This window comes from Apiospora aurea, assembly GCF_038362705.1.
Source record: "Apiospora aurea strain CBS 24483 chromosome Unknown utg000005l_segment0_segment0, whole genome shotgun sequence".
Taxonomy (NCBI): Eukaryota; Fungi; Ascomycota; class Sordariomycetes; order Amphisphaeriales; family Apiosporaceae; genus Apiospora; species Apiospora aurea.
Genome location: NW_027117392.1, coordinates 513,821 through 537,417, shown reverse-complemented (window position 1 = coordinate 537,417; position 23,597 = coordinate 513,821). Strand labels below are relative to the sequence as shown.

The 23,597-nt window shown below is 51.8% G+C and overlaps 5 protein-coding genes across 5 annotated transcripts; 3 read left to right on the top strand and 2 right to left on the bottom strand.

Moving 5' to 3' along the window:
- Nucleotides 1-479: 479 nt before the first annotated feature.
- PG986_006753 (glucose-6-phosphate 1-dehydrogenase) lies at nucleotides 480-2,343 on the bottom strand (the record flags this gene model as incomplete). Its single annotated transcript, XM_066842975.1, has 5 exons — nucleotides 480-1,535; nucleotides 1,601-1,945; nucleotides 2,017-2,037; nucleotides 2,096-2,168; nucleotides 2,321-2,343. 5 exons carry the CDS (start codon nucleotides 2,341-2,343, stop codon nucleotides 480-482), a joined length of 1,518 nt encoding a protein of 505 aa, XP_066699087.1.
- Nucleotides 2,344-6,477: 4,134 nt separating this feature from the next.
- PG986_006752 (60S ribosomal protein eL33) lies at nucleotides 6,478-7,281 on the top strand (the record flags this gene model as incomplete). Its single annotated transcript, XM_066842974.1, has 5 exons — nucleotides 6,478-6,502; nucleotides 6,700-6,709; nucleotides 6,869-6,964; nucleotides 7,027-7,127; nucleotides 7,184-7,281. 5 exons carry the CDS (start codon nucleotides 6,478-6,480, stop codon nucleotides 7,279-7,281), a joined length of 330 nt encoding a protein of 109 aa, XP_066699086.1.
- An 8,446-nt stretch (nucleotides 7,282-15,727) lies between these two features.
- Nucleotides 15,728-17,222, top strand: PG986_006751 (uncharacterized protein; the record flags this gene model as incomplete). The annotated part of the gene is made up of 4 exons (XM_066842973.1): nucleotides 15,728-16,085; nucleotides 16,148-16,231; nucleotides 16,320-16,466; nucleotides 16,561-17,222. 4 exons carry the CDS (start codon nucleotides 15,728-15,730, stop codon nucleotides 17,220-17,222), a joined length of 1,251 nt encoding a protein of 416 aa, XP_066699085.1.
- An 861-nt stretch (nucleotides 17,223-18,083) lies between these two features.
- PG986_006750 (uncharacterized protein) lies at nucleotides 18,084-18,562 on the bottom strand (the record flags this gene model as incomplete). Its single annotated transcript, XM_066842972.1, has 3 exons — nucleotides 18,084-18,220; nucleotides 18,296-18,387; nucleotides 18,450-18,562. 3 exons carry the CDS (start codon nucleotides 18,560-18,562, stop codon nucleotides 18,084-18,086), a joined length of 342 nt encoding a protein of 113 aa, XP_066699084.1.
- Nucleotides 18,563-19,480: 918 nt separating this feature from the next.
- PG986_006749 (ATP-dependent helicase fft2) lies at nucleotides 19,481-23,089 on the top strand (the record flags this gene model as incomplete). Its single annotated transcript, XM_066842971.1, has 3 exons — nucleotides 19,481-20,568; nucleotides 20,619-22,061; nucleotides 22,123-23,089. 3 exons carry the CDS (start codon nucleotides 19,481-19,483, stop codon nucleotides 23,087-23,089), a joined length of 3,498 nt encoding a protein of 1,165 aa, XP_066699083.1.
- Between the last annotated feature and the right edge of the window lie 508 nt (nucleotides 23,090-23,597).

Genomic DNA, 23,597 nt, shown 5'->3' with positions numbered 1-23,597 from the left:
GTTCGTGCGGCGCAACTATCAGTCCGTAGCCCGGCTAGCTTAGGCACTTGACACTCCAGGGAAATTGCGCACACTTGCGGTAAACGTAGGTAGGTTAGGTATGCAACCTCGTTGACATCCATGTTGTTCAATCGGCTAGTTCCTCAAGTTTCATGTTCGAAGCGGTACACAATGCTCAAGAAGGAAACATTCCAGAAAGAATAGAAGAAGCAGAACCCGCCCTTTTCTCAGCCGCCAACCCCGGTCTGTGCTGCTGTGTCCTCCAGACATATTCACCGTGCATCACCATCAACAATTCAAACACTGGCCCAGCAATGACGATGTTGCTTTCCTAGACTATATATCTCTCTCTAAATAAACCTTGATTACTCCGTTCCCGTTTCATCTGCTTAGCGCCTGCCTGGTTAAAGTGTTGAAGAAACCGACGACCACCAACCTCACTGCCTTGTCCCCCGCTCGCCCAAGTCGTATGCCGGCAATTACAGCCTGTTGGGAGGCGCGGCCGACGTCGTGGGCCATTGGTAGCCAGCAGCATCGCTGAACTTGTAGCCGTAGGATGCAGTGAAATCGTCAAGAACCGCGGGTCCTCTTGATCCGTATGGGTACTCCATGGGGATGATCTCCTTGTTGTCATCCAAATAATTCAACAGCGGCGTGAAGATTCTCCAGCTGGCATCCAGCTCGTCGTCGCGCACAAAGTTGGAGTGGTCTCCCTTCAGGCAGTCGAGAATAAGAGACTCGTACGCCTCGGGGATCTTGAGGTCCGAGAATCGGCGTCGGTATGTCAGATCAAGCTCCGTCACAACTGTCTGCATGCTAAGACCGGGCAGCTTGGAGTTCATCTTAATGTAAACACTCTCGTTAGGCTGGATCCGCATCACGAGCTCGTTGCGCGGAATGTCCTTGAAGATTCCGCTGGTCACATCCTTGAACTGGATGCGGATCTCCGTCTTCTGCTCGTTCAAAGCCTTGCCTGCCTTCATGATGAAAGGCACGCCATCCCATCTCTCGTTCTTAATGTACGCAACGAGAGCGCAGAAGGTCGGGCATCGCGAATCCTGGGGTACGGTCTTGTCCTCCTTGTACGACGGCTTGCTCCCATCGAGTGACCTGCCATATTGTCCAATAATGACATTCTTGGGCTCAATGGCCGGCATGGCTCGGAGAACTCGGACCTTCTCGTCTCGGATGTCTTCGCTGGAGAAACTGATGGGTCGCTCCATAGCCAGCAGGGTCAACACCTGAAGCAGATGGTTCTGCTGGACATCGCGAATGATGCCGAACTCGTCGAAGTATCCGCCACGGCCCTCGGTGCCGAAAGGCTCCTTGAATGTGATTTGGATATTGTCGATGTGCTGTCGGTTCCAGGTGGCGCCGAAAAACAGGTTACCAAAACGCAGGATCAGGATGTTCTTCACCATCTCCTTGCCCAGATAATGATCGATTCGGAACAGCTCATCCTCCTTCCAGTCGGGCTCGAGGGACTTCTGCAATTCGCGAGAGCTGTTGAGGTCCTTTCCAAATGGCTTCTCGACCTGCAGTGCACTAATATTAGCCATGGCCACATGCTGGGGGAGCTCGCCAGCACAGCAGAACGTACAATGACGCGAGCGCTGCCATTCTTAGGGTAGCAGCATCTCTTCAGGTGCTGAGAGACAATGGTGAACACGCTTGGAGGCAGGGCCATGTAAAACAGGCGGTGGTTGTGGGGCTTGCCCTTCTCAATGGTCTGCAGGTGCTTGTCGAGGTTGTTGAAGGACTCGTCCTTATCGTACTGTCCCGAAACATATGTGCAGATGCTGCAGAAGTCCTCCAGCTGCTGCTCGAGATCCTTCGTAGGGGTCTTGATGTACGACTTGACTCTCTTGATGAACTCGTCGTGGGGCATCTCTGTCCGGGCATATCCGATGATCTGGATGTCCTTGGGGAGGAATTGATTGCGGTACTGGAAAAGCGTTAGAAGGGGGTTCCGTATGGCCCGAGGCCATTATGGCGGTGATTTGGCAGAGGGCTTACAAGACCGAAGAGAGCCGGGAACTATGCAGTGTTAGCACTTTGCTTGCAGAGGTTAAGCAGAAGCCGCAGAGGTACTCACTGTCTTCTTCTTGGCGAGATCTCCGGAAGCGCCCAGGACCACGATGACCGTGTTGTCCTTGAGCTCCAAGGAGCTGTCACAGACTCAGTCAGCACAGGCACGCGCAATTGGGGGAGCATTGTCAGCAGGCGGGCGATGCGGTGCCAGATTGTTGCTGTCGATGCCACTCGCATCTGCCACCTTCATGATGAAATAGCGGGGTTTGGCGGGGTCCTCTCGACTTACTCTTTGCCAGCAGAGCCGTCCATGTCGTCGACGTGTGCGAGGAAACCGTGCAGTGAGAAAAGGTGGAATGGGGATCAGGAGTGACGGGCTGGTGAGAAGTTATGACTGAGAGAAAATGTGTGTAAGAGCGTGTTTGTGACCGGCAGTGAGGCAGTGGACAAACTTGGGATGATTGGAGGTTTTCGTTCGTCGGAGGAGCAAGCAAGAGCAAGCTCTTGGTCTTTGGTCCTGGTGCTGGGTGCTGGGTGCTGGGTGCTGGGTCCTGGTATTGGGTCCCGTCCTTCGTTCCAGGCAAGGTTGTCTTAGCTTCTTAGCTCTCTGGTCCCAGCTCCTGCGTGTTGTGCTGTGGTGCTGGGTGGTGCTGGGTGGTGCTGTGGCTCGCTGGCCCGGCCGTCTCTGGCCCGGTCGGGCTTGCTTTGTGAGCAAGTGGGATCGATAATCGCTGTAGATGCTGGTTCTCGGGGTGGGGAGCTTACTCACGCCCCACTCTGGCCTGCTTCACGTCACTACCTAGGGCGATTGGCTTCGGTCTTTCTTCAGATTTTACCAACAGATCGCCCGGGATGCCAGATAGTAGTAGCTTGGGTGTTGTAGCAATGATGTAACCAGATAGGCTAGACGACAGAGATGTCGGCCAGTCAGTCGTGTTATACTTCCTGCGAAGTTCTGTCGGCTCCAGTCCCTGAGGCCTGAGGTCGTCGTGTCTCGTACTTATGCCTGCCCGGGTCCTTCGGATCAGCCGTACGTGTACTGTACTCGAGAGACTTTTGCTTTCAACAATCAACCCTGTGCTGGTCGAGGGGGTCGTCTGCCTTGGTTGTAACTTGTACCGCCGAGAGAGACAACTCAGGCGAAGAAGCGGGAAGGCCAGGCCGGAAGTGTCGGTTGATTGGGGAGGGGGGCCTTGGTCAAACGGGTCGCGGTGGGTATTTTGATGTCAGCCAGTTTTACTTTTCTGATCCAGCTTGCTTAAAGCCGACAAGAGCGGTATGCGAGTATGCTCCTGCGCGCCTTCGTGCTCGTTATAGAAGGTAGAAAAATCAAATCACCGACCCCCCATGCGGTCCATATCTACTTATCTCCATCCGTCATGTTGATGCTCGCTGTGTGCGAGCCTATGATTACTCATTCCCCGTCACCCAGTTCCGTGGAGCTTCCTGTCGGCAATATGCAGTCTCCGACGTGGTCTCCGGCGGGGGGGTTCCCGTTCATACCTACGCTCCTTGCTCCTCCTCCTACTATGCTGATCGGGCCTTGCCTGGCTACACCACTACCATCCTTCGTGTGTCTCGGTCACAAGCCAATCGTCTCCGGATGAGGTACTGGACACAGCCACGCAAATTTTAAACGGGGTTGAAGGCTGCACAGGTCAGAATAGAGTGGTTGAAACAGGCTTGCGTATCACGCAATGCGCAGTATACTTAGTATATATATATAATTACATAAGCTATAATTTGATTCCATTGTGTACGTAAAGTGCTCTTCCCCTCTCTCCCTCTTTCTTGCCCTGTTATCTCGTCGTCGTCTTATTCCGACTATTCCGTACATCCAAGTCAGTATCTTGCCTCCAAGGTATCATTGGCAACCAGCCAAGAAGCTCGCGCTCTCTCGCTGATGCTTCGCGTAGCGGTCCAGATTCATCTAGACACACACGAGCCGTGCGTTGGTTTCTGATTGGTCCGGTATGTTCTGCGCATGGATATAGCTCTGGTCGGCTCTCGAGGACCGACCCTGTGCGGGGTTCCCGACACCCACGAGTTTTGACACCTATGCTCCTTGGCTATCAATATAACCACGCCAATCAGGTCAGCGCCTAGATGAGCGAAACATTGTATGCGCAATTGTCTGTTCGGCGTTAGAACAAATGCCAGAGCAGCTGTATCGACAATTACCAAAGTGTCCGGATACCTACTACCTACTGCATCTTTGAATCAATGAGACCACGTGGATCCCCGACAAAAGAAATGTCCATGCCCGCTTTCGAGGATGACTCTACCATCTTGCCGCCAGCCATAGGATCGCGGTACTCGACGGCCCCAGCTCGTACCCATGGCTATGCCATGTAGCACCTCATTATTTGATCCTCTCGTCAGCTTTGGGGTTCTCCGGTCTTCGGGTTCCATCGGCCACTGCGGTTGGGGGGCCGAGCCAACGAGCAGTTATGAATACCTGGGTAAGTGTGTATATATCATATAGAATGAAGCTATATTTTATCTGATAGAATCTTGCAAGAGCTGAAATACAGTGCAAGATTCGGTCACATACAGCTACCCAGCTCCCGATCTGACCCGCGACTCTGCAAGGCTCGTTGATATATACATGGACACTCTGATTTGTCTTTGCCACGCTTCACTGTCTGTTCTGCGACCCTAGCCTAATAAACTGCAAATACTCACCATATTCCCGTAACCCCCACCTCATCGATTGATGCGGGTGTGGGCTTCTGTTTGTTCTAAGCGAGTTGGTCAATCAATAGAAATAGGACGTTAGCTGGGCTTTCTGGCAGGTCCGCGTAACGATCACGAATTCACCCTATTGACCAGCATGCCAGATATGCGCACCTAAACCGTAATATAGTGTCGGGGCCGCTCTGGTCTAAAAGCGCTGAGGGATATTGTTCAACTTTCTATGTTGGTCTGCGCAATTTTTCTATGGCTCGAAGTTGACATGACCGGAATCGTGGCAACACGAAATCGGCATTTGCTGCCAGGCTCATAAATCGCAAGACCACGCCCCTCAGCCAAAGTTACTACGTCCAAGTGCACGGCAATGAGGAAGGCATGGACAATCAATGCTGCTGGAAGAAAAGGGGATCAGCTTTGGTGTCTCATGGCCCCTTCTATACAGAGTGGTGACCAGCCCCCATCGCAAGGGCCGGAACGGTAGCCATGATGACTGGCCTGTCGGAAAGAATAATGAGAGAGCTGATTGAAGACGCTATATCTCGGGAGAAAACAATCCCAGGTCTTGGGAGCGCCACATAGTATGCGAGCAATCATTGCGAGTTGGCACGTTTACTGCCACAGGCGACAGGCGAACCTCGCGCACTGGTTATCGGAGCAAAGATCAATTGTATATACATGAGCTCGCCCAACAATACATCGGCATTTGGTTAGGGAACTCAGCCGGTGCTCGAGACCCCCTCGAGGTATTCTCCAGGACAAATGACGGAATAGCAAAGACGGCGAGGTTCAGCTCTACTGCACTCTGGCATCCATGGCAGTAGGCCTGCTCCGGTGGAAGATGCCTCATACGGGCGAATCATCTGTAGTCCTCACCGCGACGATACGCTGATAACAGGCCTAAAGCTTGGGCAAGCGCCTCCTTGGTGCTCTATACGAGCATGCGGGATACAATAAAGACAAGCGTGGCTCAAGATGGCTTGCAGGTGCAAAATTGATAGGAATCACTATGTTGATGGTCGTTGTGGCAGGTATGGTGGCCGAGATCTTGTTGGTCGAGTCCATTACCGCACTGGCAGTATCTTAAGCTCGTCCCCATGCCTTTTATCTCAACTTCAGTACACAAGGGACATGATGAAGAGCGACCATGTTTTCAAGGTCATAAAAGAAACATCGACTTGCGAGCGGGCGTGGATGATATGTGTGGGCTCTTTTGTTAGATTAAGATCAGAGAAATGGAAGCAGAAGCCAGTCTGCCATTCGCCTGTTGAATAGGTCCGGGTTTCTTGTTCGATATCATCCATGTGATTGATGCATGCAGCCGACCGCCGGGACCATGCTGCTGATACTAATGCATGGGATTCATGTATGAGTGCTCCAACCACATTGAATGGATGCATGGAACTGGCCATTAGGTAAGAGAAACGCACCCACCCTGTTTGTTTGTCAGGCTCCATTCCCACAGGCTGGGTCGGTGTGTGGCTAGTGTCGATGGGTCTGATGTGGCTGGTGCGCTCAGATTTCGCGGGCTAGGGTAATTAACGCCCACGAGAAATTTTACAAGTTTGGGGCAAGCAGTGCGTCAGCCGAGTTTGGAAACAGCCCAACCAACAGTCAAGCACTCGATTGTAAATCAATTCACACAACCCACCGACGACACTTATCTTCGCCCAGCACCCAAAGTCACCGTGACTTCTTCTCCGGACTCCCTTAGTGAAGGATTTCAGAGAACGGCGAAGCAGAAAATCAGCCAAGATGCCTACCGAAGCCGGACACAGACGTAAGTAGCCCGACGAGCAATTCCAACATCGCCAGTTTGTCGCTTCAAAATTTTGGAGACCACGAAATATCCCGCGAATGCCTCTCGCGTCTGCCACTCGCTGGGGTGTGCCGTGATCTTTGATCTCGCGAACCATCCCACCACTTCTCCGGCGACCCTGTAACTTGGAGAAACCTTGCTAACATTTTTCTCGACAGTCTACGTCAAGTAAGTTCACAACCATCAAATCACGACCCACTGGCCTGGGGAGTCAATTGGACGAAGGAAAGATTGCGCCATGGCGGGGAGGAATCGGGGAGCCGAGCACACGAACTTGAATATCGAACCTCGAAATCCGAACGAATGACTAACAGGATGCGCTCTTAGGGGACGTCACCTGAGTTACCAGCGTAACCGACACACTACCCACCCTAACACCAGTCTGATCAAGATTGAGGGTGTTGATGACACTTCTGCCGCCAAGTATGCCACAGTCCCAGATAACTCTGTTCTCTAAGAGTCAGCCCCGCTGACAATCACCACAGCTTCTACCTTGGCAAGAAGGTCGCCTTTGTCTACAAGGGCCAGAAGGAGATCCGCGGCACCAAGATCCGCGTGATCTGGGGCAAGGTCACTCGCCCTCACGGTATGGACAATTTACATCATGGTCCCTCGAGGCTGCAAAATGCTAACACTGTCTAGGCAACTCCGGTGTCGTCCGCGCCAAGTTCGCCCACCCCCTTCCCTCTAAGTCTTTCGGTGCTTCTGTTCGTATCATGCTGTACCCCTCATCCATATAAGATGGGTGTGTTTCGGCCGGAGTTGGTTGCGCGGACGGTTCATGACTTGGCTGCATCTGGGTTAGGCAATGATTGCGAGGCAAAATGATTACGACCTTGCATCTAGCATCACAACAAAATCAAGAGGGAATACCAACAACAAAACCGGCTATGTGATTAATGGATTGTTTTCTGCTTGGGTGAAAAGGGGGATTACTGCCGATAATGACGACATGATGAGCCTCTGTGCCTCGGGTCGGCTAGGCATTCGGAGGGAGTTCTCGTGCTGGAAGCTGCTGGTCACCAGGGCTGTGAGCCTCGAGGTCACCCTACGCCCGCTTATACATACTTGCACATACGATACAAGACTCGTCCGGTCAGGATCTGTTTCAGAATGATACAGCCTGTTTGACAAACACCCACGATTTCGAACATCATTGCTGGTGTTTGTGATTGTGTGCCCAGGTGATACTTTCCTTGTGTCTGGTGACTGATTAAATAGGTTCGGCAGAACGATGCCCAATGTCTAGTATCGGTCACCCCGGCTCTACTAACCATGATACCTGCTCTCATACCTCGGACTGGGGACTACCAGTGTGGCACATATCTCGAACCTCGGGCCATATCAACCGCACATGGCTAACTTAATCCTTCCGTTTCCAGGCATTTAAGGGTCGAGGTTGAAGGATTGCCCCTGTTTCTTGCGCATATCTGGCTCATGAGATCCGGTTACATACGTATATCTTGTAGCGATTCGAAGCCAACGAACAGTTTCCCAGTATCGATACAGGTGGCATGCATAGAATTATGTCATGTCTCACAAACCCAGGTTGTCTTCTCGCCCATCGATCGCCCTCTTATAAAGCAAAGTGTTGATGCGATATGTCAAAGATGGCGAATGCTAAATCCACCCGGGCGTATCATATCAATGCAGCGCAGGACCTGCCACGTCGGACGGCACAGCCTTTCAAGGGAGACGAGGGCCTCGAAGCTTCGCTGGGGAGCATGCCGTCGCTCGGAAATCGGCGGTGTGGGCTGGGGAGGACTCAAAATAAGAGCGGAAGTTGAGCGGAACGCAGTTGCGGTGCAGTACACGACGTCCAGGAGACTAATCGCGTTAAGCAGGGCGGAGATTCGGAACGGTACGAGAAATGAAGGCCATCGGAGTGAGCCAAGAGGCACAAGATGCTTCTGGCGTTGGATATACTATTCCGGAGCCCTTCTCATACCTATCCTCTAGGGTCTTGGGGCGCCATTGCCACTCGGCGCACATCTAACAGTGCAATTAATCAGTTTATGTGTTCAAGACCTGCTTTGAACATGGTCCTAAATCTTCGGTGATAGTCTAAGATGTACCAATTCGTTGCGCATGTTGCATAAGTATCTAAGTGACAAGAGGACATCATTTGCCCACTCCCTTGGGCCGAGTCGCAGGATGCGCGGCTTCGGGTTGGTCATCATTTACTGGCGACACTTACCCACGGGCGATCTCCCACGCTCTTCGTCGTTGCTACAGTAAGTGCGATGACACTCCGCTATATCTTCTCGGCGAGGCCACGGGTCCATCTGTGTGTATACTCGCTCGGGAGACCGTAACATGCGCTATCTGCCCATAACATGCGCTATCTGCCCATATGCGTTAGCTGCTTGCTACCTCCTGTCTATTCGACTGGATGATAGGGTATTGTTGGTCGCCAAAGCCAAATGTGCCGGGCGGCTCAGCAGTACGAATGTTATCCTGGGCAAGGGAAGTCCCGTCGACAAATCGGGTAAGATGGTTGAAGGGGATGTGGTGTTTCTTTGAGGGTGCCCTCATCAGTCCTCCTATACACTGTTATATACTCGAAGGTGAGGTCGAATCGACGATGACTTGTGGACTGGATGCAGTTGAAGCCGCAGTTTCCTGACTGGATTGAAGTTCGAGAAGGATCGTATTAGGGAGGACGCACTGTAATGGAACCTCGGTTAGGTGACGCCGAGCTCCTCTTGGGGTGATGTGTTGTCGGACTGGCCTGTGTTCATTGGCGAGTGGCATCAACACGCCGGTGGTAGCGCCAACAGTGAGGCATTGCTGCGGCCACCGACGAGGTGGCAGTTGGCGAACAATAGGAATGCAGATGTGTTAGGCCGTTCGTTCTATGAGGCTGTAGCAGCAAGGCTGGAAAGTAAATAGTCCTTTCATGCCTGCGGTGGTGGCCTATTCCAGAAAGCAAAAGGAATCCCTCCAGGGGGCTACTCGCGTATCGTACTTGGTTTGGCAACAAGAAGTACGGCTGTCCTTCAATGGATGACGTTCACGGCCACAGCACGCAAATTTCGTTACTGGGTGGAATCTCAAATCGTTGAGACTTGATCGTATGACCCTTGGATATCGAACGACATGAGTACGGCCGACTCTCAACTCCGAATCGCTTCCAGCAAAAGTTCAAAAGTATGTTCATGGCATGTCAAGGGGTATTAGGGTCAGCCTAATTAATGAGTGACCGTAGTTGCTATATTATAAAGTTTTCTTACGCCGGGAATATTTACTATGCAGATGCACATAAGTCTGCCCCATATCTCAAGTTTAATCCTATGACACTGGTAAAACAATGTCCCTGCATTGGGTTATGAATCATACATATGTGTGTCGTGTCTTCGCTAATTGTCCATATCAGAGGCTCACGGAGCTCTGGTCATCGGAATGATATTGAACAGACTGATGTAGACAGGGCAACTTTAGACATTGCACGGCATTTTGTTATTGATATCTATACATAGTCAAACATCGTATTCCCCACACCCTTGATGGCGACCACTCTGCATTTGGTATGACTCTTTCGAAATAATCGATAGGCCTGTTCCGTTCAGTACGACATGATATGTTGGGAGCAGCACTGTCGCCATCAAGGGGATGGCATACAAGTCCTAGATAAAGGCTTGTCAGCCGGTTGCACCGCAGACCCGGACAAGATCACGGAGATTCAGGGGACTCCAGGAGGGCAGATTTGCCAAAATGGACATAGCCTTCACAATCCACCTAAGGTGGTGATTTGGGTAACATGCCCCATGTGTTGACCGCCTCGAGGGTACCCGGAGGTCAACAAGGCATGCATATTACCGACACACGCGATGGAGAAGTTGCCAACAATTCATGCCTGACAGTAACAAACTTCCTGGTTCAGCCCATGGTTAATGGTATTACCAATGGGCAAGCGCGTTTAAGGCAGACGCAAGATGATCCCCATCTGTGAATTGTTTCCCGGGGGCCAGCATGCGGGTGATAGATGTGGTTTCTACCCAGCCACCTCTCCGTGCTTGTCACTTCCTGGCTGAGACCTGCTCGTGGGCGGACCAATCGACAGTGCTTACGTGGGCGGGCAAGCGCTGTCCTCCTCCCGGACACGCCACGGTGACTGAGAGCACAGCACGTATGGGAATCAATCTGATTTGTAGATACGTAAATAGAATCAAGCCACTTTCGGCACTTCATGGTAGCAGTCGGCTTGCTCGGATCGTCGACTTGCAAGCGGGGGACAAGGTATGAGGGGGGGATGTAGCAGGAATCTGACTTCAGTTGACATTTGGTTGGGTTTGGAGATCTTCGGTGGGTATGTACATGCTTACATGTACTTACCTCCCAGTTCGCGCTCCTCGGAATAAAATGCATCGATTCGTCCTGCTTGCTTAGTAGTAGTCTACCAATAAATAATCCGCAGAAGGGCCTGATGTGTGCATTTTAATTCGAGGGGCGCTAGTCAACCATTGAACAGGACGGAACAGGACGACCAGGGGCCCGAGGCGCACCCGAGTCCGAATTGTTACTGGGTGCAGAAGGAATCCGGACTGGCAGGCAGACAGGCTGGGATGTGTTGCACGTTGTTGACGTGCATGGCTAGTATAGTAGTATGCAAAGCCGCGCGTTTTTCCTTCGCAACGCAATGTTTCCGAAAGGAAAAAAGTCCTGTGGTGGCGACACAGCATTGCGAAGCATGCGTGAGGGAATACATACCTGTGCGTAAACTTCCACAGTTCCAGGGGGAGGCATGTTGGGAGGGTTGTTAAGAACAGGGCACCTGCATGATACGAGAATAGTGTGACGGACCGGGGAGTAAATCCCAATACATACGAGTTGACAGCTTAGACCCGTGACAAGCTGAGCTCTCTCTCCTCTTAGACTAGAGCACGACTTGTCCAAAGTTGATATGCAACTACTACGGAGCTCAAGTATGTATGCACCTACCTACCTACCTGGTAGTAGTCTTACGTTTTGATGCCTATCAACTCGTATTCTCTAGCACTCCTACTGACTGCAAGTGCGGTGGTACAGCACACACAACACACACAACACAATCTGATTATCTGCTGAAATTTTCTTACGAACTCTGTAGCACACCATCGAGACACCATTGACCCACGAGGCTGGTACTGTCATGGCAGTGATTCAGCCAGTGGCCAAGGTTTTCGGCAGGGAGGCCATGCAGGCACTGAGACGAACCGAATCGGATCAGCCAGTCAATGTGTTCGTGCCTCTTTGTCACCAAAACGAATATGGTCAGATTGTGTCTGTTAACACAACCCCAAACCAAAGTCAATTTGATGACATCAAGACCGATTAATTAGTGTCGAAATCCGTGCCTTGTCTCTCTCCACGGGTCAGCTGATTCTAGAACAGTGGCCCAATTCGTAAGCTGGGGCGTTTGTGTGACGACGACGAACTATTGTACTTTGTATGCAGGCAGTGGGATTTTTTTTTTTTTTTTGATATGCGAGATATGCTAGATTGAAAGAGGCATGGGCCCAGGCTTAGGTGGGTACGGGGTTTTTTTTTCTCTTGTCTCTGTGCCTCTGTATCTATGACGGCTTGTGCGCATTTGTGAAATAGTCCAGCGCAACGAGTGCGGATGGAGTGGACACAGCTACTCACTCTATTGCGCTCGAATCCTTCTCAATAATGACCATCAGACGTAAGCCTGCATATGTATGCAGGCCTGGCGGTTTGAGAAAGACAGAGGAGAAAGAATTATTTGCCCTCAGCACCGACCAACCGGCGTGCCGGACTGGCAGCCTGACAGGCATCTCGGACTCGGATTCGACAAAGATTGTTTGCGATCCCTCAAGCTCCGACTCCTGAGTCCCGTCTCTACCACCACCTCCTGTCTCGCCATTGCAATAACGAAACCTGCAAACTGCAGTGCTGCGCCGAACAGACAGGGAGCATCCCTCCATCCTCAGATGAGAATCTGGATATTGGATAAGAGTGATCGTGGTTACAGATACATGCACTGAACATAAGGAATACTTTCCAATTTGATCGTGACACTGTCAACTCAACCGTGCATTAGGTGTAAGTTGTTAGACTTCCAATTGTGCAGACAAGCTGCTTCCAGTTAGCTGGACTCAACGTCAGCCAGTGGTCAGTGTGCTGGTCGGTGGCCGGGATCTGCCTATCTCCCCACCAACTGCATCTCCACCTACGCTTTCTGGCAATGAACTAAGAAAATGATCGGCCGATAGCAGGGGTGGAGAGTTCTCTAGGGTTCTGGACTGGAGGCGTTAGAAGCATTCTAAAAGTCGCTAGTGCCATGCAACTTCTTATCTTTGGGGATGGGATTTTGCTGGAAACCGATGAACGATCCAAACCCACCAAATTCATTACTGGGAAAGCTGGAAAGGTTCCATGAGTCGGTCAACTGCCACCACCCAAGCAAGTTGAATTGCACTGAAGCAATGCCAACTCGGTTTCATATGCACGCACCATGGCTCTGAGCACCCTACATTGATCTTTTGCCTACATCAATATCCCACATGTGCATTTGCTGCTTTGAACTATGCAGCAGTGAGACTAATTGCTCTTGCTCTCAGGCTTGACTCTCCATTCTGTGTCCCACTTGCAAGCAAGGTCGTGAGGGAACCTAGCAGAACAAAGTACATACATACGATTTCACTTTGACCAGAGTTAACCTCTGGGCTGCTGCCATCACGGTCCGATCCTTTATTAAGTGTTACAGGATGTGTTTGACATATGCCTACAGGGGCGCAAAGGAAAGCGGTAACGGCTGTAAAACCCTGTCCCGACATGAGTATCACTGTTGAAAATATCAAAGTCTTCAGCCCTCGGGACTTGCCATTGGGAGGGACGATGTGTTCTTGGCAAGACGTGGCTGCTCACCAGCACACCACATCGTCTCTCGGTCTTTGCCCTCTCTCGATTATACAAGTACTACGTACATATATGTATACGTAAGTGTGTGCTTCGACAAATGCATACAATCATCACCAATACCAATCAAGGGGGCGCAGCTAGCAAACCTCGCCAGAGACAGCCGTGCCAAAGGAACCGACTGGGCCGGCCACATCATCCCATGTTTGTGGAGAGAATACGGATGCCTAATCTTCGTGCTATATTCACGTACAATCGGAGACCAGATCCTCCTCACACGATATATACATATGTAGCTACATATCATCATACCTGTTGCCACCCTTTGAAATGTCATTCTGGTTCTCCTCGTCCTCATCACGACCATAAACTGTCATATTGTAATCACCCCTCTGGCGCAAAACCTGCGCTGCACCGTCTCACCACCGACCGGCCGCGCTGCAAATAATTTTGAGTTTTGCAGTAGCGCCGAGCCCGGGAAACTGCAGCTCCAGTCCATCAATTGCACATCGAATTCAAATTCACTTCCAAACCAAAAGCACGGGGACGGTTGCCATTCGTCTTTTACCTCTAGCACTGCGAGGTACAAAACTGTTGTTGTTGTTGTTGTTGCTGCTACCTAGGGGGCCTTTTAACACACCTGCCATCCACCCATCATTATTAACTCAACAGAGGCGAAACGGCTGGCTGCCATCTTTGCTCCTGCGGGTGCTCATCGTCGCTTTCATTCAATCGCTCACCTACTTATTTTATTTTATTGTAAGTCCGGGTAGGTCCTGCAGCGCGCGCGCGCGCATTGGAACCGAACTTCGAATTACAGCACGAACTGGCTACCATCGCCCCTCGTTTCCTAGGGTTTAGCATCGCATCGTATAGCATCGCATCGCATTGCCCCTCGCCCCTCGCCCCTCGCCCCTCCGATGCTTAGTCGTGCTCTTGCCTAGTCTCACTGTGCTGCGGTACTGGTTACAGGCTCGTGTGGGCTGCTTTCTGCCGATCCCCCAGCGAAACCCCAGGAATGACATTTCAACCCTCTGTTCGCTCGCTCTGAAACATCATCCACTAAACAACAACCTGCTGTCGCCCCAGGCCCAGTTGACGTCACGCTGATCGGTAAGTACATGCTCAATTCTCATTCATGCTAGTCATGGGCACCGGCATACGTGCTCGCATCAGACTTGCGTGCGTCTAGACCGTCTCGCTGATATATCGAAGTCAAAAATACGCTGCAATTTCTCATCGGGGATCGTTCCGTACGTGGCCTGCCAAGGCTCCGAAATAGACACCCAGTACAAGCAATCAACAGCGGGAGCCTGCCCAGTAGCCTGCCCACCATCATCGACCGGCGGGCCAACCAGCCAACCACTAGGCTTTCTACAGCAACCACTTTCCCCTCACACTGCACTCGCATCGTCATTACGACTCCGAGGTTTGCAGTTTTTTCCGCTTCTTTGGGATTAACTTCAATACCTGCACGCTAGTCAACTCGGTTGGGAGCCCTGAGCCGGTTCCTGAGTCTCGGCTGGTTGACGCCATCCAGCTCTTAAGTACATAGTTAAGCCCAGCCACGCAAAACAACACTGCCCTGAATCCTGTCAATTCTGAGACCTGGACATTTGTCGAAAGACAGCAATCCCAGTCGCCCATCTACCAAACAGACCAGACAGTCCGTCCGTCCCTCCTTACCAGAGTCGTACTGGACAAACAGTCGCTCTTTGGACTTCCTGACCCGACGTTTCAAGCGTTCCGACGCGCAGGACTACGCATTTGGCAAGGAGCATTATTGGCACAGGAAGCACTGCTAATCATTGCTTGCGGATCCACCGAGCAAAAGACCATCCCACCATCACGCCGCCAAAGAGTCGGCGCAGCCATCCGTATTTTTGGAACCAAGACCAAAACCGGTTGTTGACTAGGATCTTTTCCTGTTGCCTGGCTCGCTGCTATTGGCCTACACAAACAGTGCAGCAAAGAAATACGAATCCCGACGCGCACCCCAGTCACAAGCGCCAGGGTAGCATCGAAAGATAAGCTGCTCAAGTGCCTGGCGTCTCGCTCACTTTGGTTTTTCCCGGTCCTGCAAGACTGCCAGAATAATCAAAACTCCATCTGGATAGCACGGCATTCTCGTCAACTTTGATTGCGCCCACCTGCCAACCCTCTAACCCAGCAATTGCTCCGAGCAAGTTGCACTATCGTCTGGCCTCAACCCCATTACGGTCCACCGCCCCGTCGCCTCTGCCCACTGTTCCGCTTCGGTTCTCCACCGATCGCTACCTGGACCGTCTGTAATCAAACAGAAGCGCTCGCCGCCTATCTGATATAATGGCGTCTCAAGCCTATAACCAGCAGCAGGGCCTGCCTGCGACCCCAGGTCAATCATCCCAGTTGCAGTACGGTACCTACAGCCAGCCGCCGCCCAGATCCGCAGGAACAGAACACCAACAACCTCCTTACGTTGGCAGGAGACAGTCGCAACAGCAAGCGCCACAGCAGTCATCGCATACAGCAGAGCCCAGTCAGTACAAGAACCAGAAGACACGTCGGCCGAAGTCCCGGGCTTTCAGCTTTCATTCCGATAAATCGCAGAAAACTGACCTTCATGAAACTTCAGCGGAGAAGGAGTCCAAGAGGCTGCATACGAAAGCAGACCCTACACTAGCCATGCAAGAACTGGAGCCCTGTAAGTGCTACGCACGAGATGCTGCTCTGTCGGGTTATGCTTAAATACTAACAATCCCCTAGCCGCGGTCGCTGCCTCTCAATCGAAACGAGCATTGCCCAGCATGAGCGAAATAGAGTGGAAGGATGCTACTGGTAGCCCAATTAGTGAGGATTTCCTTCTTGCCCACAGTTGAACGAACTGCTGACTGACGCATCTCAAAGCCGAACCTGATCGTTCGAATCCCTCCCGCAGCAAGTGGGAGCGCCCCCCTAGATACGATTCGAAGCTTCGAGGCCGCGATTGATGGCGGATACAGCAACCGACAGTCTTTTATCAGAACAGACTCGGAGTCGACCGCGAATTATAACAGAAGAAGTGCTCTTTACCCCCCGAACTCATGTAAGGACTTTCTGGTTTTGGACAGGATGATTCTGCAGTCTCATTGTCTTCATTTTTCCGGTAAAGTATTGGTACTGACGTTTTATGCATGTAGACGGTGCCACGACTCCGCGTTTCCCCCAGAACAGCTACTACGGCGCGCGGCCCTCTTCGACCGTTCACCGATCAGAGAGCGCCATGGTTGATCCACGCGGACCGCCCATGGACAACGGGAACCGAGACAGCTATTTCGAAGGCTATGACGGGGCTTATGGTTATGGCGGGAATGGCAACACGAACCCGCGCAACAGAGTTCCACGCAACTATTCGGAGTCCCAATTGAACGGCCGACCTGCTGCTGACAGAAACGTTTACCCTGTACCCAACAACCACCGGTCATACGAGACGGTGGCTACAGGATCTGGCCGCAGCGGGAGCCCAGGAGATCAGGTTGGATACCAGACCGATCCCACTAGCAGTGAGAACAGTTCTATCGACCGACGCATGCCTCCCAGACAACGAGAGCCGGTGAATGACTACGGAATTACCTTCGGTCAGCCCGCCGCCTACCAGCCGCCGAACCTCTCTATCCCTGCTTCGCAACCACGCACCATGCCCGATGGTTCGAATGCTGCGCCGCCAGCGCCTCCCAAGCATGGCGGTGGCGGCCTGCTACGGAAGGGTTCCAAAAATGCAGGCGCTCAGCAACAGAGCCGGCCCGATATGGGTGAGAAGCGCAAGAGCTGGTTTTCTCGTCGTTTCAGCAAGAACTCGTAGGCGATTCGCCTGGTATATACCCCTGGCAAAACCGCCCCCGAGACACGACGTATGATGGAACTATTTTGATATTTGCTTTTCTGGAAGATACCCTAGGCTCTTCGATTGCGTTTCTTTTGAGCGGTAGGATTGATGAACATATGGAGCTATTGCATTAGCGGCAATCGACATTGTACATTGAGGATATTCTGATGCTCAGAACCATGAACATATTCTCACGGTATCTGTCGCCGGCACTGCAGCAAGGGGAAAGAGAAGGAGGAATTTGATATTTGCAAAGGAGAACAAGGAGTACTGATTGGGAGCCTTCAAGACGAGGCAAAGTCCTGGACCGAACACGAGCTGTGGGAATATCTGTATGAATGAGGGCCTGAATGAGCTGGCCGATTGAGCACATTGGATGACAGTCATGTCAGTTTGGTGTTCTTGAGAGCTACGAGGGCTGCCAGGAAATGACATTGTATATGGAGACAAGAAGATTGGAGCGAGTACGGCTTTTCTCACCCCTAATACTCTCTTCGTCCTCTTTGTGTGGAACAGACATATTCCGTATGTCTGTTAGCATGACGAGAACGAGAGCATTCCGCCAGTAGCATGGCATAGCGTTGTTACTGTGATTTGGTACCTTGCACATATTCTGTATTATTTGAGCACGAGCACGGGGTTTTTCATGTATGGATTTGGGCTTGTGAGATGGTTAAAATCCCACACGCCCCGAAATAGGATTCCTTTTGCTCCCAAAGTAGATTTATTGACTTGTGCCAAGGTTGGTTTCGCTGCGTCACTCATTCCATAGACCAGGGCCATGATACATATGCCAGCATAAGATATTGAGCACAATGATACTCGGACCGGACAGGTTTATAGGTCCTTCTTGCTTTCCTTTTTCTTTGGATCCAACTGATCCGACTGGTCTTCGGTGTAAGCGACGACCACATAGGCTATCAGCACCACATTTGCCATGACGGCTGCCAGGGCCCCGGCGAAGGTGGAATTTCCTGGAAACCAGTGTCAGCAAGGACATCTGCTGCGTTTGGGTCGACTGGGAGTTGAGCAGCAAACGTTTCACTGACCTTTGAAGAGTGTATTCACGGTTGCGAAGTATGAGCCGATGGGTACCACAATCATGGCCAAAGTGAACGCCAGCAGCTTCACGATGACATCCCTGGGGTTCGAGTCAGCAGTCGGTCGAAGAAAGCAAGGGGCCAAGCAGCGCAGGGCACTCACATGGGCACTGCGGGTGAGATGTTGGACTTTTGGTCCGCGGCTGGGCCCGAACCATCGTGGTCATCCTGGTCCAGGATGGTCTTCTCTGACGATATAATGCGTCGGGTGGCCATGGTTGCTGGATGGTATGTGTGAAGGAGGCAGATTGTAATATCAACTGTAGGCTGGTTACCTGTCGAGGAGGCGGAGGCGGAGGTGGAGGTGGCGTTTCCGACTTCACCGAAGCTAACGTCTTGCTGTCCAGTCCACAATTGATGGAACAAAGGACGTTAAAACTAGAACTGATCCAATCGCCTGCAGAGTCTGGATCGGTATAGGGAAGGAAGACAATTGCTTGATCTCGAACAAAAGTCTCCGGGATATTGGCAAAACGAGGATGCTTCGATACAATGGAGCCGGCGAACCTTGGTATCGCCTTGGCAGCACCACCCCCCCCAGCATAGCAGCAATGCATTGACCATTGACTCTTCACCACTGTTTAAGCCGCCCAGTGGAGATCACCTGACAGCGTGTTCGGGGTAGCGCGTCCCAAACGTGCATTCGACGCCAAAATTTGGGTGGAATCTGCTTCCAGCCTCTTTTTCTCCATTCCGTCATTCGCTGCCACCGCCGCTTCACCGGTGCAGTTCTGCTAAACAATACTTTCACCAGTATCGTTTCGATCCCTTCATTCAAGCTGCGCCTTTGTATCCCAGTCTTTGCCGCCCAAGCAGCCGGGGACACCAGTTCGATCGGGCCTGGGGACTTTTTATTTGCTGCTGCACCAGGGTCCGACAAAACTCTGGGGCCTGAACCACAAATACTCTGATTATAGAGCCGCTTGTTGGTTTCCCAGTCAGGTAAAACGGGGTAGGACTGGCCCATGCAGTAGTAGTATCTGGTAGGTCCGCCTATCTCACTTCGGTCTGAGAAATCTATCCCGAGCGTTGCAAGTCTAACTTTCTGTTCAGTAGTGTTTCTACGACGCCATTCGCTTGGCCGGACCCCCTTGCTTTGCACCACCGCCCTTTGTTGTTACTACGCCTTTCGTAATGGGCCGCCTGTCCTCGTTCGCTGGCAGTAGCTCGCCTCGCCTTCCAGGGACCCCCTCGATGGGCGCTCAGGCAAAGGGGAAAATGTCCAAATTCGACATCGAAGACGACGACCTCGACGAGCTGGCTGAAAACATCCCGTGCTCCTCGCCCTACTTCACCCAGCCAACTCAAATCATCAGCCGACCGAGCGCGGCGAATGCCACACAGCCGACCCAGATCGTCGAGAGGAAGCCCACGCTGCACAGATCTTCGCCTGCTCCCCCATCCCCTGGGACCGTTGTCGAAGTTCCCGCTTCGTCCCCCTTCCAGACTGTGCGCCCCGCGGTCAAGGCTGCTGCGTACAGAACCTCGCCCCCGGTCAACTCTGGGGTAAAGCCGGCAGTGAAGCCGGCAGTCAAAGCCGCCGCGCACATCGGATCCCTTATGGCGCCGGCTGGGACTGCCTTTCGATCGCCCGCACTGCTTCCACGTCGAACAATCGCCACCGGCAAGCCGAAGCCGCGGCCGGCAGACATGTCCGATGACGACCTGTCAAATGACTATTACAAGGGGATGGACAGCTCCGAAGATGACAAGCCCATGAGAGGCAATATCCAGCCTGCTCTCGCAGTCGCGCGTTCTGGTCGCAGTACTCCAGTTGATAAACGGAAAGCGCCCGAAGACGATATCCAGCCAACTGATATTACCGATTTGCGACTCCGTTACTTGACAAAAGAAACCCACAAGATTATTGTTACCACTAAGCCAAACATCACTTGGCGGGCTTGTAAGAATGCGGTTGTCAGAAACAATCTAAGCGCAGAAGCTGCAATTAATGACCTTCTTGGCAAACCGAAACAATCCTCGTCTTCGACAATAGGGCGACCTGCAGCAGCAGTCAAGACGAAAAATTTGAAACAATCTAAGCTGTTCCCACCCAAGACCACAGTCACCTCACAACCACGCGCTGTTTCTATATCAAGTTCATCTGCATCTGAGTCTTCTGAATCCGAGTCTGAACCTGAACCTGAACAGAAAAAAGCCCCCCTCGACGAAGACTCATTCAAGGTCGTCGAAACAAACCCGCATCACCACCTCCTCCAGCTGTATTTTCCCTACCCTCTTCACGCTCATCGCCAATTTCTACCCCTTCAAGCTCGTCATCGCAGCGAAAAATGGCGGTTGGCGTTATGAAAGCGACGGAGCCTTTTGGCCACCAGTCTAGAAATCAGCCATCTGAATCTGCCCCCAAAAAGCGAGGACGGCTGGTACGTGGATCGCGCAAGCCATCGCCAATCACACTGGCAGACTCAGACTCAGACGAGGATCTGCCAAGTCTAGAAAACTTGGTGTCGAGAAAGCGCAAAGCAGACCCAAAGTCTGCACCTGAGGTTATTGACCTCACTGATTCCGAACAGGAAGAAGCTGCCGCAGATACCGATTCGGCCGCGAACGACTCGCAACCCCCAAGTCCCACGAAAGGGTTAACTGAGAGTTCTAAGGTAATACAGTACTTCAATGAGTGCTCTGCGGAGGACTTGGCTCGCATTAGCGGTATGAAGGTCAGCGATACTAAGCTTGTTGTTGCCGCTCGGCCATTTGCAAGCTTGAGAGAGGTTGAACAGGTGTCGCGAAAAGAAAAGGCGACATCGAGAAAGGCGTCTCGTATACAAATCGGTGCTGCCATTGTGGAGAAGCTTGTTGTCTGGTTCAAAGCTTTTAAGGCTGCCGCTGATGTCATCGAGGACTGCGACGAACGCGGTCGAGAGATCCAGTCGGCAATGTCAAGATGGGAGCTTGATCGGAACGGCCACGAGACTGGCAAGGCAAACTCGCGCCCGCTTCCCATTCACAAGAAGCCAGCCTTGATGGACAGCTCAGTTCAGCTGAAGTCGTATCAGCTTTTGGGTCTCAACTGGATGAATCTCATCCACACCAAAGGCTATTCCGGTATCCTGGCCGATGATATGGGTCTTGGTAAAACATGCCAAGTCATCTCCTTCATCTCGCACCTTGTCGAGTCCGAAAAGTCCATCAACAATGACCGGAAGCCCTGGCCGAATCTTATTGTTGTGCCACCCTCAACCTACGAGAACTGGATGAACGAGTTCCAGAAGTTCGCACCCGGCATCAAGCTATACCCTTATTCTGGCCAAGCCAGGCGTGACACCGATCCTGATGAAGTCCAAGATTACCATGTCGTCCTTACGAGCTACTCGCAGGTCGATAGAAAGAGGGAAGACGTCGAGTGGCTGCAAGGCCTGGATCCTTATGCAGCCATTTTTGACGAGGGTCACAAGCTGAAAAACACGTCAACGTTCGTCTACAAGCAGATGTCGCAGGTGCCCTCGGAATGGCGCCTGATTCTCTCGGGTACTCCTGTTCAGAACAACCTGAAGGAGCTTCTCAGTCTTCTCAAGTTTGTGGAACCTAGTCTGTTTGGGAAGGAGTTGGTTGGGCACCTGGATACCATTTTCCAAGCCAAGGTTGCCAACAAAGATGTGGAGAACTTTGCCCTCCTCGCCAAAGAACGAGTTGGAAACGCACGGGTGATGATGGCTCCGTTCATTCTACAGAGGAGGAAGGCCGATGTCTTGGAGTGAGTTACTATCTGTACCCCATCTGCTTATGACGACTTACTAACGCGTACCTCTTATTAGCCTGCCTTCACGAAAAGACACACGCATCGTTGTTCCCCTCGAGCCTCAGCAAAAGGAGATATACGAATCCATTCGCGACCGGTATCTGCATAAGGATAAGGCAGCAAAGAGCAAGGTCTCAAACCCTTGGATGCAGTTGCGCAAAGCCGCTCTGCATCCGCAGCTGTTCAGACGCCACTTTACCGATGACAAGGTGAAGAAGCTGGTCGACATTCTGTGGAAGCGTTGCAGCGAGGAAGAACTCGACGTCCAGAGCAAAGAGCCGAGACATAAGGAACAGTTCCAGGAGTTCCTGATGGAGAGGTCTGATTTTGAGCTACACACGTGGTGCAAAGACTTCCCCAAGTATATTGGGCATCTGGATATCCCGAATCGCTCCTGGGAGCAAGCACCAAAGGTCGCTAAATTGCTCGAGCTTATCCAAGGTTACATGAAGACTGGCGACCGCTGCCTTGTGTTCTCGCGATTTGAGATGGTCATCGACATTCTTCGAGAGACGTTCCATGCTACCGATATTCCCTACTGCGAACTTACGGGTAGAGCCAGCGTCCAAGCTCGTTTCCCCGAGGTGGAGCGGTTCACCAATGATACCACGATTCCAGTGTTCCTTCTCACGACTGGAGCAGGTGGAACGGGTATCAACTTGACGGCAGCGAACAAGATCGTCATCTTCGACCAATCCGACAACCCGCAAGATGACGTACAGGCATCCAACCGAGCGCACCGAATCGGCCAGACTCGTGAGGTTGAAGTGATTACTCTCATCACTGAGAACACGGTGGAGGGACTGATCTACAACTCGTGCGTGAAGAAGCTGATGCTTGCTGCTTGCGTAGAAGGCGCCGCAGTCGATGACAGCGAGTCAGTGGAAGAGCAATGCCGCAAGCTCATGCTCATGGACTCGAACGCTGAGGCACATGCGTTGGAAGTCATGGAGGAGGTTGTGGAAGAAGCTGGCCTACAGTAGCTGGAGGAGACAGATAAGAAGCGTGTTGGACACATCATGGCAACTGAACGTTTATGATGGTCTTGCTTTTAATACCCTGATAGATCTTTCTTTGACTGGACCACGCTGGCATAAGGGTCTGGACGTTTCACGATGCGAGGCCTAATGAGACTTGTCGTATTGGCCCGGGACAAAACATGAATAATGAATGAATATTATTAATTAGCGTGTAACCTGACCTCAGTGTGTTGCAAGTGATGGTTGTCTTCGGTGTGCAATTACGTGAACAATAAGCAGAAAATGTTGGTTGATGCCCGGTGGATTGAAGTGACCTACCGACCTTGTACTGGTTGGGTCAGGTGCAAGGGGTTCATCAAGATGAGCTTGTTGCATGTTCATCGACAAGTTTTGAATACGTTTATTTTGGTTGTGTGTGGTGCGATTCTAGGTGTAGGCTGGTGTGCTTCATGATTATGGGGTGGGAGGTGCATGTTGTCACTAAGTACATTATCTACGTACATTGAAGCAA